This window comes from Thalia democratica, chromosome 1, assembly GCF_965202585.1.
Source record: "Thalia democratica chromosome 1, ktThaDemo2.hap1.1, whole genome shotgun sequence".
NCBI lineage: Eukaryota > Metazoa > Chordata > Thaliacea > Salpida > Salpidae > Thalia > Thalia democratica.
Window position 1 is genome coordinate 105163926 of NC_139165.1, and position 14757 is coordinate 105178682.

Consider the following 14757-nt stretch of genomic DNA (forward strand, 5'->3'; position numbering starts at 1 on the left):
TCTACCTAATTTAATTTTACAAAATTTATGGATTTTAATTAATATTTAAAACTTAATAAATATAATTTATAAATAAATTGTAAATAATTTTTTTTTGTTAATACAAGTAAATTTCCTTTAGCATTTTATACGTTATTAAATATATCAAACTTTATATATTTCATCACATATATCAATAAGGAAACTATCGACCTCGTTTAAAGTTTAATTTTTTATAAATTCCATTTAACAGTTAAATTTCATAACTTTCATGTAACACTTTAAATTTTATAATTTAACTTTTTAAACTTTATAAATTTCATCACACAATTCTATTAGGAAATTATCGACCATTCCATTGTTAGGTGCTAGCTTCAACATTCCATAAACTGCAGATTGTCCTTTGTTTGAATCACATCCGTTTTTCTGTGAAAACTATTTTGTTTTCAATTAAACTTTCATACATGTATCATTCATATAAACTGAACACTGGTCTTTATTTTAATTAAATTTTCTGCAAAATTTTACGAAACTCTTTGTTGGTTATTTTGTTCAAATAATCATCACAACTTTTAAGAGTTGGTTAAATAAAAAAATATTATTTATATACATTCTTACCATAATATAATCGACACATTCAATTAAATGTTTTAAATAATCATCACAACTTTTAATGTGAGTCGGTAAAATAAATTTGATATAATTTATACATATTCTTACCATAATATAATCAACACATTCAGTTAAATGTTTCAAATAATCATCACAACTTTTAATGTGGGTCGGTAAAATATAAAATTGTTTATATATATTCTTACCATAATATAATCGACACATTCAGTTAAATGTTTCAAATAGTCATCACAACTTTTAATATGGGTTGGTAAAATTGAGCAGTGAATACAATCCGGATTTCTTTGTACTTCTATTTTCCAACCTGTGAATATTTTTTTTGTTGTAAAACAACTTAGCTCTTTTTTATAAATTCAAATTCTTACCGCTTTAATATAAGTTTTTATGTTTAATCTGAATTGCTAGAGATATAAATTCAAAAAAGGTATACTAGTATGACGACTTTTTTATCATTAATTGATTAGTTTTTTGTGTTAGTTTATTTCATGAAAATAAATATTTTCGAATTTACTACTGTTTTTAAAAAACTTGTATAGTTTTAAATACACTCTATTAAAGATATAAATTTTCTCCAATATATATTAGTATATTAGTCTTTATCGTAAAAGATTTACTACATTTTAAACATTTTAATAATTAGCATACAAAATCAAAGCAAGGAATTGTTACTAATACAATTATTTGTTTAACTATTTGTACTTGCATATTAATTGCAAATGCATTTATAAAGGAATAAATGTTTACAAAAAAATTATGAGTTAAAATACATACTTGGACTTTTTAAGAAGCATAACATTATCAAGTTAAAATACTTTTATGACGTATAAAATATATAGTAAACTGTACAATATTAAAAAAACGAAAATAGAGGTAGGCAGATTTTAAGAAGTAGGGTTTCAGTTTTATCAGACAAAATACTTTTTTGCTTAAAAGTTATAAAAAGTAAAAAACAAAAAATATTTACATTATGAAATCTACAGCTTACAACTTAATAATTAAATTTATCAAAACGTAAAAGGTCAACGTAGTCGTAAAAACGATATTTCAAGTTCAAAGCTAAAATTTTTAAACAAATGTTTGTTTAATTTTCTCTTTTTCAATAGTATTTTCATTGCAGAGCTTATCGTAACCAATGTTTACTCAGTGTAGATAAAAAACAATTGAATTATGCTATTGGGTGTTTATATTAAAAAGTTGCATTTCAATACAATTATGTTTTTTAAGATAGTTTGAAAAAATAAAAATTAAAAATCAAAAGCACATCAAAAAGTATCGTTTGAAACAAACAACAGTTACATATATAGTAATCAGTTTTAACAAAGGTATATTAAAAAAAACTACACTACTGCGTATTATTAAAAGTGGAAATTATTATTAGTAAAAACTAACGTAATGAACATAAAAAAGTTTTCTAACCTTTTTGTTCCATCATATCAGCCACTGCGAATATATTTAGTTTATCATCAACCGATCCAAAAGAAAACGCGGTCATTAGCGGATTTCCCAACACTTTCAATCCCTGTATAAAAAAGTTTACTAGAGTTTTAAACCTGCGCCCCGGCTTAACTTGAAATTGGATAAGCTACTTTTTAGAATTTAAAAAATAACAGAGTGTTAACTATTTTGTTTAATTATTTAAAGTAATTAAGTACAACACTAAGTTCTATTATAAAAATTCAAACTTAATATAAATAAAAAAATCTTGTAAAAAAAATTACGTTAGACTTTATATATAAAAAAAATAATTTAAATACTAATATAAATCTAGTATCATTTTGAACAAAAAATTAAGACACTAAGAGTTTTGTTGTTCGTTATCTTAATTGTTACTACAATATAAGTAAAAAAATCCATAAAAAATTAAAAAAAAACTGATTAACGTATACGGGTGTGTTTTTGATCGTGTTCTTAATAATAGTGAAACAAGAGTGCAAAAATATATAAAACTTTAAAATAAAAATTAATGATTAACATATGAAATGTTGTTGATTGCGTTTTTAACCTTAAATTACTACGCAATAAGTACAAAAACTAACAAAAAAAAAAAACACTGACTAACATTCATGTGTGTTATTAATTGATATATTTATGATTTCTAAAATATAAGTAAAAAATCAATGAAAGTTTTTATTAAGAAATAAATTATCAATCGGGGTTGGTGGTGACTGTATTCTTAATCTTCAGTGAAAACAAAATATTAGATTATTAGTTTGAACCAATTAAACTGTGTATATATATTTTGTCGTGTTTTGTAAGCTAATCAACAAACCGGTGTGTTGTTAATTGTTTCCTTCATCTTCTCTGTGACTTCCATCAATTTGGATGCCATGTTTATGTATCCTTCTTGTCCGAAAGATCTTAATGCCACCCACGCTGCTGCTAAGTGACCACCTAACAAAATAAATAAACATATCAAAAACTTTTTATTAAACATAAAACAATTATCATTAAGATTATTATAAAAGTTGACTATCTTGAAATGGGTTTAAGTCTGGAAGTATTAAGTTGAGTTAAGTTAAGTGTCACATATTCTAACAAGCAACTTGAAAAAATCTCATGTTAGTAAAAAAAATAACGGCTCAAACATAAAACTTAACAAAACGCCCACCCAAACTGCTCGGAACTAAAACAATTTGTTACAAATGATCGCATAGTTATGATTCCACAAAGTTTTTATAAATTATCACGTTTTATGCACAATTTTTTAAAACGTGATATTGTTGTATGGTTGTTTTGACAAATAGGAAATTTATGACTCAGTTTTTTTCAAGTCAAATCGCTAAATTCACACATTTATAACACCTAAAAAAAGTGAATAAGTTATATAAGACTCCACTTGCAACTAAACTCCGATTCAAAAGCTTCCAGCATACTATAAACCAGGTAGAGCGCCAACTTGCGTGATAAAGTAGCTATGTTACCAAGTCTACTTATAGCAAACTCATACAAACTGCTAAAAAACGGTTGGTTGCGATCGTTATTATAATTTCATAATATACTAATTCCAAAGGCTGTATGAGTGAGGTAAAAAAACTAAATTATTTTATATTGTTTTGAAATTTACTTACCTAACAAACTACTCAGAAATATGTATACCATAACAAAAACATAAATAAATCAACTCTTATTAAATAAGTTCTAACTATATTATTTTTCACTAACCAGGTCTCGATCCAGCCATAGATGGAGAAGCAAACAAACCACCGGGCCAACCTGCGAAACTGAAGAACTGAAACTTCCTGATCTCCGAAGATCTGTAAATTGTACAAGAAATTAAGTGTTTAAAAAAATGATACCTAACTCTTTTTTATCAACTACTTAAATGACGTTTTTTACTTAACTTTATACATTATCTAATTTAAAAAAAGCATTTTTATATATTGTTATTTGTATATTTAAACTTAAAGAACATACATTATATGATCTGTGAACTACTGGTTGTATTTTAGTTAATGTATTACGTATCTTAAAATTATAATGTTACTTCTATATACCTTTGGGGTAATAAAAATAACTACTAACAATCAACAATATCATACTGACCTGTACATCACGCAACTTGCTCCCTTGGTGGCGTACCCGTACTTGTGAAGGTCTGCTGTTATCGAGGTTACTCCCGGAAGTCTGAAGTCCCAAGCTGGTATGTTGCGTCCTGGTAAACGGTCAACCCTGGAAAAATACTTTAAATGTATTTTGTTTTGCTAATCGAACAAATATCACCGTATGAATTTTGTATAAAAGTGCAAAAAGTTTTAAAAAATATTTCTTGAAAACTAGAAGCGAAAATAAAAAAATTATATGACTGTTTTAAGCTTTAAAATGCATACTAATTTAGCGTTAAAGTCTTCAACTTGCTTTTTTTTAAGTTTAATAATTTCAAAACAGGCACAAGTTATGGTTAAAATTAAAGTTTATTTACTTACCTACTAATTTTCTTGAAAGCTGTAAAGATTATTGTTTACATATTGTCGTTTGCTTTATTAATATTGCTGCAATTTGAAAAAATTAAAAGTCAATAATTAAATTAAAAGTTTGATTAAAATCAAACAAAAATCAACTAGACAAAAAAACTTTCGTAAATTATTACGGTTTCGGTGAAAACTAAAGAATGATTGTTTGTTAAAACTTATCCTTTTAAATCAGTTGTTTTTATGTTGGTTACTTATAAAAAACTTTGTTCTCAATAGATAATTTAATACACATCCGTTTGCATTGTTAAATTTCAAAAAAAAGCATTTGTTTATCAAAAAAAAAAGTTTAAACTACTTGTAAAAATCAGTTTGCTTAACTATACAAAAATTTACTTTTTAGAGTTTAGTCCGTTATTAAACAAAACTTTATTAAGATAAACACATCTGTTTGATTTTTAGCTCTTAAGTTCAAAAATACCAAACAGCTTGGCTTAAATCTAATACAAAAAAAGTATTTGTGTTGCGGGTTTTTTCGCAAAAACAATTTATACTTTTATAGCACTAAAAGGTACCAATTAAACATATAAACATTAAATTAACAAGATTCGTCGAACATGGTTTTAAATAAGTTAATAATGCAGCAATCTACCAAGCTACGTCTACAAAACAATAAACTAAGCAAGGCAACATGTAACCACCGAGCAAGCTACAGATTTGCAGCAGCATATTAAACTACGTGCACATTTTAACACAAACTAACCAAGGCAACATGTAACCACCAAAGCAAGCGTCTACGTGAAGTAGCAAGTTATGTTTGACTGCAATCGATGATATTTCACCGATTGGGTCCATTATGGCCTGAATGAAGAAATTTTTTTACAACGAGTCAAAATAGAGTATAAACCTTATGTGTAGATAAGTATTAGAAAGAAGCCAGGTCACTAAATGAAAGTACTAAAACAAGAAAAGTTAAAAACAATTTTTTAGTTTTATAGCCAAAGCTTATCTAAACGCGAAAACATCATGTGTAAAGATATTTGTGAAAGTGAAAATAAAAATTAAAAACAGCGGAGCGCTAAAAAATGTGCTGTTCTATTTGGTTTTAACAAACGTCTATGTATATTTATAAAGTATACTATCGAAATCTACCTGCGTTCAAAATCCACCCGATTTGGTTTTATATCTTTTTTATTTATTAATTTATTTTATACATTTTTTTATTTTAATTACTTATTTTTCTCTATCACTGTTACCCCTAACCCTTACCATCGATCGGTTAGCGGTTCTAGAATTTGGCTAGGTGGATTTTGATCGGGAGGATTTTGAACGCGGATGGATTTTAATCGCGGCTGGATTTTGAACGTGTCCCATTTAAAAACTTACAATAGCTATAAACAACCAAACAAATATGTATGTGCAGATAACCTGCGGGTAGCTTGGTGCTGACGCTAACAACAATATTGTGTTACTGTCAATATGAGATTCATAATCGTCCAAGTCAACAGTGAACGTTGATTGGTTTACTGGGACGTATTTTATTGTCATGTCGAAATATTCTGCTGCTTTCGAAAAGGCGGGATGAATTGTAACGGGCGCTACCTGTTTCAAGTAAATAAAATAGGTTGAAAGTAAAATATTTAACCAAAACCATGATAAAAATTAGTTTGGTCTTAAAGAATTAGTGCATTAGTTCGATTAAAGTGCTTTAAGCTACTGTACGTAGACTTGAACTGTTGTTTTAAAATTTTGTTTAGCTTGTTTTACAGCATACAGTTTGGAAAACAAAAACTAATAAAACTTAATGTTGAGTTCTTTATTTTTTGTTACAACCACTAAGATACTAAATAACAAGTTTTAATTTGGGCCCCAGGCTCGAATTTTTTTGTATAAATAAGTTTAATTAACATTATTAATATATGTATACATGTTTAATCCAGTATCATTATAACTACAAACTATAATGGAAGTTTTAGTTTTTGGCCGCAATATACTCTACCTTTGTGTATAAATATACACTAATAAATAAATACATTTATACACACCACATTAGAACTTTTTATTTTGGGTCTCAATTTTCAAGCCCAACCCATATGTGACTTTCAAACCATTAACTTACAACTGAATGTAAAATGAAAAAACTTTTTATAAATTTACTACATAAAAACTTATATATAGTTTAAAAATAGCAAAATAAAATTTATATATACGTACCACATTGGGATTTTTGATCTTTGGTCTCAGCTTTCTCGCCCTGTCCCTGTGTGACTTCATCGCCATCAGACAACTTTCAGTTCCGCCTGACGTCACTGATCCTACTACGTCATTGTCGCCGTGAAGCATGTATGACGTCATGCTTACAACTTCGTTCTCGAACTTTCTGTATAATTGAGTGTGTGAAAAATTACCAAATGTACTTTTAATGTTGAAGTTTGGTATAGTTTTATAGAGTTAATATTTTTTTTCTAATAACGAGTTTATTATTTTGAATAAGATAGTTTACAAACTATTATTTGCGCAATCAAACTACTTGCTGGCCTTTTAAAACAATGATTATTAACTTTTTGTTGAATTATTTTGAAATTATTTTTACAGGGCAATATACTTTAACTTTAACGGCTTTATTTTGTGTTAAAAATCAATACAATCATAAGTCTTATTACTTTAGTTATACATCAAAATATCAAAAGGCTTGTACCTTAACGCGGGAAACACCATAGGATTCAACGCGTTGTCATGCATGAATGACTCCATGTATGTATCTACCAGATCCCGGTATTTTTCATCGTCATAACTAAGATTCGTGAACATTTTAAATGCTTCTTTCTGCAAGGAATAAAAAAAAACAATAAAAAAAAAAGAAGCCTATTTATAGAAAATATTTAATCACTGAAAAATAAAATTATTACAGCTTGAGTTATTTTAGTTATAGACAAAGATAAACTAGCATGATCAGGGTTTTAGATATCTCTGACTGTATATAATTTAAAGTAATAAATAATTTTTTTTTGTGAAAACTGCTCTAGTATTTAGTCTGTAGAATACAACTTTGTGCGTTACATAGTTGTACTAAACTAAAGTGAACTTTAACAAATTAAGGATAAACTAAGTCAAACGTTTACAGAATATTTAAAACCACATAGATTTGTTTTAGTTTCCGATATTTTTTCTTGTTAATTTTTTTTGTTAAACTTAAAAAATATATAACTATAAGGTAATTAATTTTTTTGTAACTGAACTTTAAAAATAATTGAAAACATGTAAATGAATGCTTTAAGTGCTACAATGTTAATAAAACTCGAAAGTTGTATTAAAAGGTTGAAAAAAGAAACAACAACGTAAACGTACTAACTTGCAATTCGAATTGAATTCCTTCTGAAGTGTATACATAAGCAAATAGTCTTCCTTTTTTGGAAAGATCTTTGTTTCCCTCTTTTAACTTGACCAGTTCATTTCTTAAATATTCTTCGGATTCGCCTGTTATATTTTCTTTTAAGATTCTTTTTTTTTAAGATTTATTTGATATTCTAAGTAAAATAAAAAGCTTTTACTCGACGCAGAATAGTAATAAAAACATCAAAAATATTCATCTGTGAAAATCCTTTTTACAACAAGTAGAAGTAAACATTGATTTATCAAAGACTTATAGCTTTGTTTTTGCTCTTTAATAAACTTTTGTGTGCATTTTCGACAAAAACTAACCTACTTTATGGCAAATAATTCTGATAATTACAGTATTTTTATTTGCTATCTACATTTAAAATATAAACCAAAAAAACAAAAAAAATTTGCTCAATGCTTTACTTTATTCACGTCATAAAAGGCAAAATGTTTAGTTTTAATGTAAATAATTATGATTTTTTTTAAACTTTTAGCTACTTTTTGCTAATAATCATTAATATTTTTATTAAACTAAGTTGAGCACAGTGAAAAAAAAATCATAAAAAAAACTAAAAAAGTTTTCTATAACATAACAAGCAGAAGTATAGAAATGTTCTTGTTATAATTTGTAACTTTTTTTTGATCTAAAGTAAACTTTGTTTTGCAAATTGGCAAAATCTAAAATACTTTAAGCAAATAACTTTGATATTGCAACATTTTATTTATTATTTATATTTAAAAGATAAGCTCAAAATACTACAAATAAATATTGTTTACTAACTTTATTTACGTCAGAACAGATTAAATTTTGGTTTTAAATGTAAACAGTCCACTAGCATGTAAAAGTTTTTTAATAATTTTTCGTTAAAAGTGCTTTAACAAATTGTTTTTTTATATACTATTTTAGTATTTTAAATAAAATTTTAGTTTGTATTATTAAACAGTTAATAAAGTGACACAATTGATAAAGTTTAGATACACATGATATAAAGAATAAAACTTATATTTTTTAACTATGTAAGTTTAAAGAAGAAGGATATATAAAATATTTTGAAATAATAAGTTATAAAGCAATCAGGTTTTTTTCTAAGCAGTGCACAAAAAAGCTACATTAACTGAATAAACATATTTGTGTAATACTATTTGAAAAATAACAACTACTTGAAATTAATTTTACTACATATTAACATAACAAAAGTAAAAAAAATATAATTTGTCGGGATATAATCTTGCTTTTACTCTTAAACGATCATTTTAAGTGTTTATTTTACACACCATGTTTCAAAAAAGTTAAAGCTAATGTTACAAACCACCCCATAACATTATTAAGTTAACAATTTTTTAACATTTGCACGACGTGGTATTAACCTGTGCAATAAATGTTAACACCTGGGTTAGATTTCAGATTATAACTGTTAAATAAAAACACATCAACCTATTTTAAACGAAAATAATAAGATAAAAAACTATTCCTTTTTAGTGTAAAATCATATACAAGTACAAGTGTTAGTTTAATTTAGGTTGGGTTTTTTAATATGTTTATATCGAAACAAACCTTTTTCGGGAATAGGAATAACTTCGTTAGTTTTTTTCTCCTTATCATTCTTGTCAACATTTTCGTTTATGTACATTTTAACTCCTTGCTTGGTTGCCATGGAAATCAACCCTTCAACCCCGGGAAACTGTTTTAATAAAAATAATTCAGTCAATCACCTTTTGATACATAGCTATAGATAAAATAATTAAATTAGCCAAAATGTTTTACGAGTTACTTGTTACACTAACTAACAAACAAATTTGATAATAACATTATGTATTTTTGTGTCATAGTTTAAGTTATAAATATCTGAATAAATTAAAAAAACGAAACTGTACACCACTACTATCAAAACATCAAACAACTATAAACATACAAAAAATTCTCTTAAAATAAAAATTAACAAATTTACTTTCATAAAGAAAGTAGCAACTTCCTTCCACATAAACTCAAATCCTCTTTTTATCAGAACATTTGTCAGATGAATGATCACAAATGTGCTGATGACGTATGAAGCGTAATCCAAGTATGACGTCATAATGAGATTCCTATTGAAAGTTCTGTTGTAAAATATTTTTTAACAAACTTGTTAGGTCGATTTTAGGTGAAAAAAAGTTAATATATTGTTTCAGATGTAAAATAGTTAAAATAAAATTTTTTTTTGATAATATGGATGTATACAATAAAGATAGTCTTTTGCTCTTTAAACTTTTTATTCATTTAACTTATATAAAAAACAGTTGTTTACATAAAATACCTGCTAGCATATGGCTCTTAAATTTCATTAAGTTTTTTAAATATGATCATTATGTGATTAAATTTTAAAACTCGTAAACTACAGTCTATAGATACAATAAAAGCTGTTTTTGCTAATAGTATGGTTTTTTAAGCACGAAAAAAAAACTAGACTAATTATATAAATAAACTAGTTTTTACTTAAACTAAAATACAAAAAAAAATCTTTTACTTCAAAGCAACTCTAATAGATATTAAAAAAAAAGAAAACAGATCAAACTTAATGTTTAAAAAATCACTAGAGTTACTTGCGATTGATAGCAGCAATAAAAAAATCAAATCGAATAATTATTTATTAGTTAATAATGACTTAGCAACTAAAATAACATTATTCTAGTTTGAGTAATATCTAAAGCCTTTTAAAACTAGTTATTAAGTACAAGCTAAACAAAATACACACAAAAATAAACATACAAAATTACTTTAATACCTATTGTTTACGAAAAATAGTAAATATTATGTAGGTCAAAATGTTTTACAGCTTCAGCAAACAATTTATTGCAACCACTATTAAATTTTCATTAAATAAAAATAAAGATAAACTTTTATTGGTCTATTTTTTATCGTTTGTGGTAAAGTCTAAAGATAAAAACACATTCACAGAAGGATAAAATTGTTATCAAAATTTTAAACAATTTTAGATAATAAGAACTAAACAAAAAAAGATTTAAATAAATCAACCAATTATGATTGTCTAAAATTTTTCAAAAACTAAGTTAACAAATTTCTGTAAATTAGTATTTTTTTCGAAAAAGATAAAAGTAATAAAAAATTTATTAATAAACAAACGACTATCGAATTCGGTTTATGGTTTTTACTAGAAATGGTAACACATTAAACAGTTTAAAAATATTTTGTACCTACAATTGCCAATTGCCGCAGAAAGTGTTTACATAACTTTAAAAGTTTGTTTTTTGTTTAATTTAAATTTAATAACCAAAACTTTAAAGATAAATACTTTGTTTCGTTTTATAGCAATGACCAAAACCTTAAACTACTTGAAATACACAACATACGTAAAATTATATATTTTTAATTCTAACAGGTTTTTTATGACAAAAGTAATAAAAAATTGGTCTGAAAACTTGAAGCACTAAAAAGATTATCGTTTTAAGGAAACTTTATAATTTTTCTATGCATATACCTTATATATTTTTTACTTTTTTTCAAAAAATAATTTATTTATTTAAAGAAAGCAGAATTTAATGTTTGGCAAACACTTAGAAAGATAATAAAAAAAATGATAAATTTTTTATCTATCGACAACCAAAGCTTGGAGTTAAACATTAAAATAAACATAACAGAATCATGTTTAATGACAGTTTTTTACAAGAATTAGTAAAACGTTGGCAGTAGTTTTAAACAATTTATTGCAGCAGATCATTACGATTAAATTTGTTAGTTTTACAATCTTATATTTGTTTAGCAATTATTACTATATCAGTTTCTGCGTTTTTAAATTTATTTAAATAAGTGTTGTGACTTACTTTTGGGAGCAAACGAAATAAGAATTTAAAAAAAATGTACATTTTAAAATGTAACTTGGATTATAAAATACTTTAACTTTTTTCCAACAGTGCGTCTATTTAGGATTATAGTTTGTAACAAAAACATATCAAACAAAATACATTGAAACTGAAAAACTGGTATATATATATATATGTATTTATATATGTCTTATATATCGATTTCTACTTAACAATTAAAAATCGACACAAATACCTGTTGAAATAAAATAGAAGTATTCTCAAAAATATTATTTAAAAGTAATGTATATGCACGAATTAAATTATAAGTCTTATCTTTAAATATAATTGCTAACTATCAAATTTAGAAGATGTAAAAAAAAATAAAACAGTCTTAATGAAGCAGTAATATACTATATTAAAGATATTTGTTAACAAATACATCTAAATATTTTCAAGAATATTATAAATTATCTAAACATATAAAAATAATATTGTTATTTATCTAAGTTAAAAAATGAGCTTTTAAATGTTTGTTTAACCTTATAGTAATCTACCGTTTCTAGAAATAGAGGAAAAACAAATATATTTAAACAAAAACTAAGAAAATTTTCTTTAGTCATGTTGTTTCAAAATACACAATACTTATTTACCTCAAATTATATTTAAGATTTTGTAATAATACAAGAAAGAGGTCAAAAGACTTAAAAAATGAATAATAAAACTGAAAACTTTAGAAAGTGATGTTCGTTAATGTTATTTGCTTAGTAAACAATTTGTTTGTCTTTTTCAAACAGTGTTTTATCTAGCCTAAATTACTTAAGTAAGTATATGTTGTTAATAAAAAGTTTTAGTTGTGTTAGAGATTAGACTTAATAACGGTACACTGAAAGTATAAAAAAATAACAAAATTAAATTGATAAAATTAAAATTTATACAATTAGTTGAATATTTGTAACAGTTTATACAACACTTTTTTTCGTTTCATATAAATTTGGGTTTAAATTTTACTTTATAACCAAATGTAATATACAATGTATAGTCGAAATAAAATCTTTAAATGTTACAAAGAAACACCATGGTTAAATATGGTAAAAATACTTATTGCAGGTCATCCCTATTTTTTATATTAGTTCTTTTGATCTATAACCATACTGTTTATAAACTTCTTTGCGCAAATATAATCTCACTGAAAATTTTTCTTTTTTGAAAAATTAAAGCATAAAAAAACGGAAAATAAATTATATATTTTTTTCTATTCTGTAGTTCGAAATACTTTATTACTGCAGCTGTTTAATGAAGTTACTCTGATAAAAGACATATTAGTAAGATAACAAATAAAGGTAAACAACTTTTTGTCTTGTTGAAATATAGTTTACAGTTAGCAGTTTAAAATTATAACTTGAATATATTTGGTTAAGTTATTACTTTTAATTTTTTCTTAGTTAAATGTAGGTTTATTAAAATAGTTAATCTTATTTCTTTACATGATTTGTATTATGTATTTAATTGTACTAGTTTATAAACTTTTTGCACAGGGTATCACTTATTTTTAGTTAATAATAATACCTCTTCCTATGTAACTGTGGTGTAATTTCATCTTTTGGAAGTAAGTTGTTTGATTCTTCATATTTTTTTGGGCTATTGTAAATTTACTTAATAATATGGTAATTGACATTTTGACTGAGAAATGTAAAATTTTGTTTGGTTTGCTGAAGTTGTGGAAGTCTCTAAAAAAATGGAATAAAAAAGCAAAAGTGAACTAAAAATTAAAAATAAAAGTATATGGTTTTAATTTTAAAAACTAAGGGTTATACATTCAAAAGTTTACTTTTATAAGATGTGTACTTACCTATTGTTTTCTTGTTTGGTTTCATAAGTTCTGCACTTTTTTAAACTTTTAAAAGTTAGTAAGACATTGTTAACAAATTTTCTTGTAACTAAAAGATTTGTTTTACCATAAAAATTTTAGTTTTAAGTTACCTTTGATAAATCTTTAGCTACTAGCACAGAAGTTAGTAACCTTTAAGCTAAACCACTGAACGCAAAAGGCAAAAATCTTGTAGTCCACGATGTGATTTTTACTTCAAAAACAACCAATAAAGTTGAATAAAGTTTTGTTGGTTATAACAAACATCTATAAACGTTTATTTCTTGATAATGACTACAATGATTATAAAGTGCTGTCTTCTTTATTTTTATTGCATCACACAAATCCTGTTATATGCATATTCTTTTGGATTAAATTTTTTAAAGCTGTGGTCCACGTTGAATTTTTTCCATTTTAATTCGGCCCGTTAAGAAGGAACTTTTGTCAGTAAATATGACCTGTTTCTAATAGAAGGCTGTTTGCTTTATAAAAGAATTTTTAAGCGATATATTTTGATCGATAAGTAAAACTTTTTAGCTATTCTTTTGTTTGTAAAAATGAAACTTTCTTATATTTTACAAACAGAGAGCATTTTATTTAAAAATACATTATAATCTATCTTTATAATGATAATTAACCAGATGTGTATGTTGAACTTTGAATGTTTTATATTTAACTGGAATCAAATTTAAGTAGTGGTTTTAAACATTGGCATACGAAAAAGTTACAACTCAAGCTATAAAAGTCGTACTTTATCATACGTACAATTTAAACTTTCTTAAAAAAAATCTAATTTTTAGTAATATATATTGTTTACTAAAAGACAAAAAAAAGTTTTCAAAATGTGAGCTCCTAGGATCTGGTGCACGAAAAAACCTTTCGTCGTCTACCATTTATGTACAGTTAACGTCATTCTCCAGGACCATAACAGAATAAAATATTTATACATACTTGATTATAAAACTTTAAAGTTAGAAAGTTTTAAATCAAGTTGTTTAAATTTAGATTCCATCCTAAAATACTATAATTAAAAGGTTGACCTTAAAGCTCACTTACTTATTAAGATTCTAACGTTATTAGTTGTGACAAACAAAAAGTGTTTTTTAATTTTTGTCATTGTTTTAAATTGACAATACAATTGTTTTACTTTTGTACCACACTATTCAATACCTTAACACTAAAATAAAA

General features: G+C 25.1%; 1 protein-coding gene across 1 annotated transcript; it reads right to left on the minus strand.

The window, feature by feature from the left end:
• Positions 1-282: 282 nt before the first annotated feature.
• LOC145842110 (uncharacterized) lies at positions 283-9976 on the minus strand. Its single transcript, XM_082949498.1, has 13 exons — positions 9851-9976; positions 9457-9583; positions 7873-7997; positions 7219-7346; positions 6735-6900; positions 5949-6122; positions 5284-5381; positions 4156-4281; positions 3775-3866; positions 2882-3003; positions 2029-2131; positions 798-916; positions 283-405 (listed from the first exon to the last, which is right to left on the minus strand). Exons 1-13 carry the CDS (start codon positions 9974-9976, stop codon positions 283-285), a joined length of 1629 nt encoding a protein of 542 aa, XP_082805624.1.
• Between the last annotated feature and the right edge of the window lie 4781 nt (positions 9977-14757).

What these genes read in the sequence shown, in the direction of transcription:
- LOC145842110 (XM_082949498.1), bottom strand. Translation starts at nt 9,976, where the DNA reads ATGACGTCATACTTGGATTACGCTTCATACGTCATCAGCACATTTGTG. An exon ending in GGTGGTTACATGTTGCCTTG is followed by an intron (nt 4,282 to 5,283) that starts GTTAGTTTGTGT and finishes GTATTTTTCCAG; the next exon opens with GGTTGACCGTTTACCAGGAC. An exon ending in AAACAATTAACAACACACCG is followed by an intron (nt 2,132 to 2,881) that starts GTTTGTTGATTA and finishes TTTTTTATACAG; the next exon opens with GGATTGAAAGTGTTGGGAAA.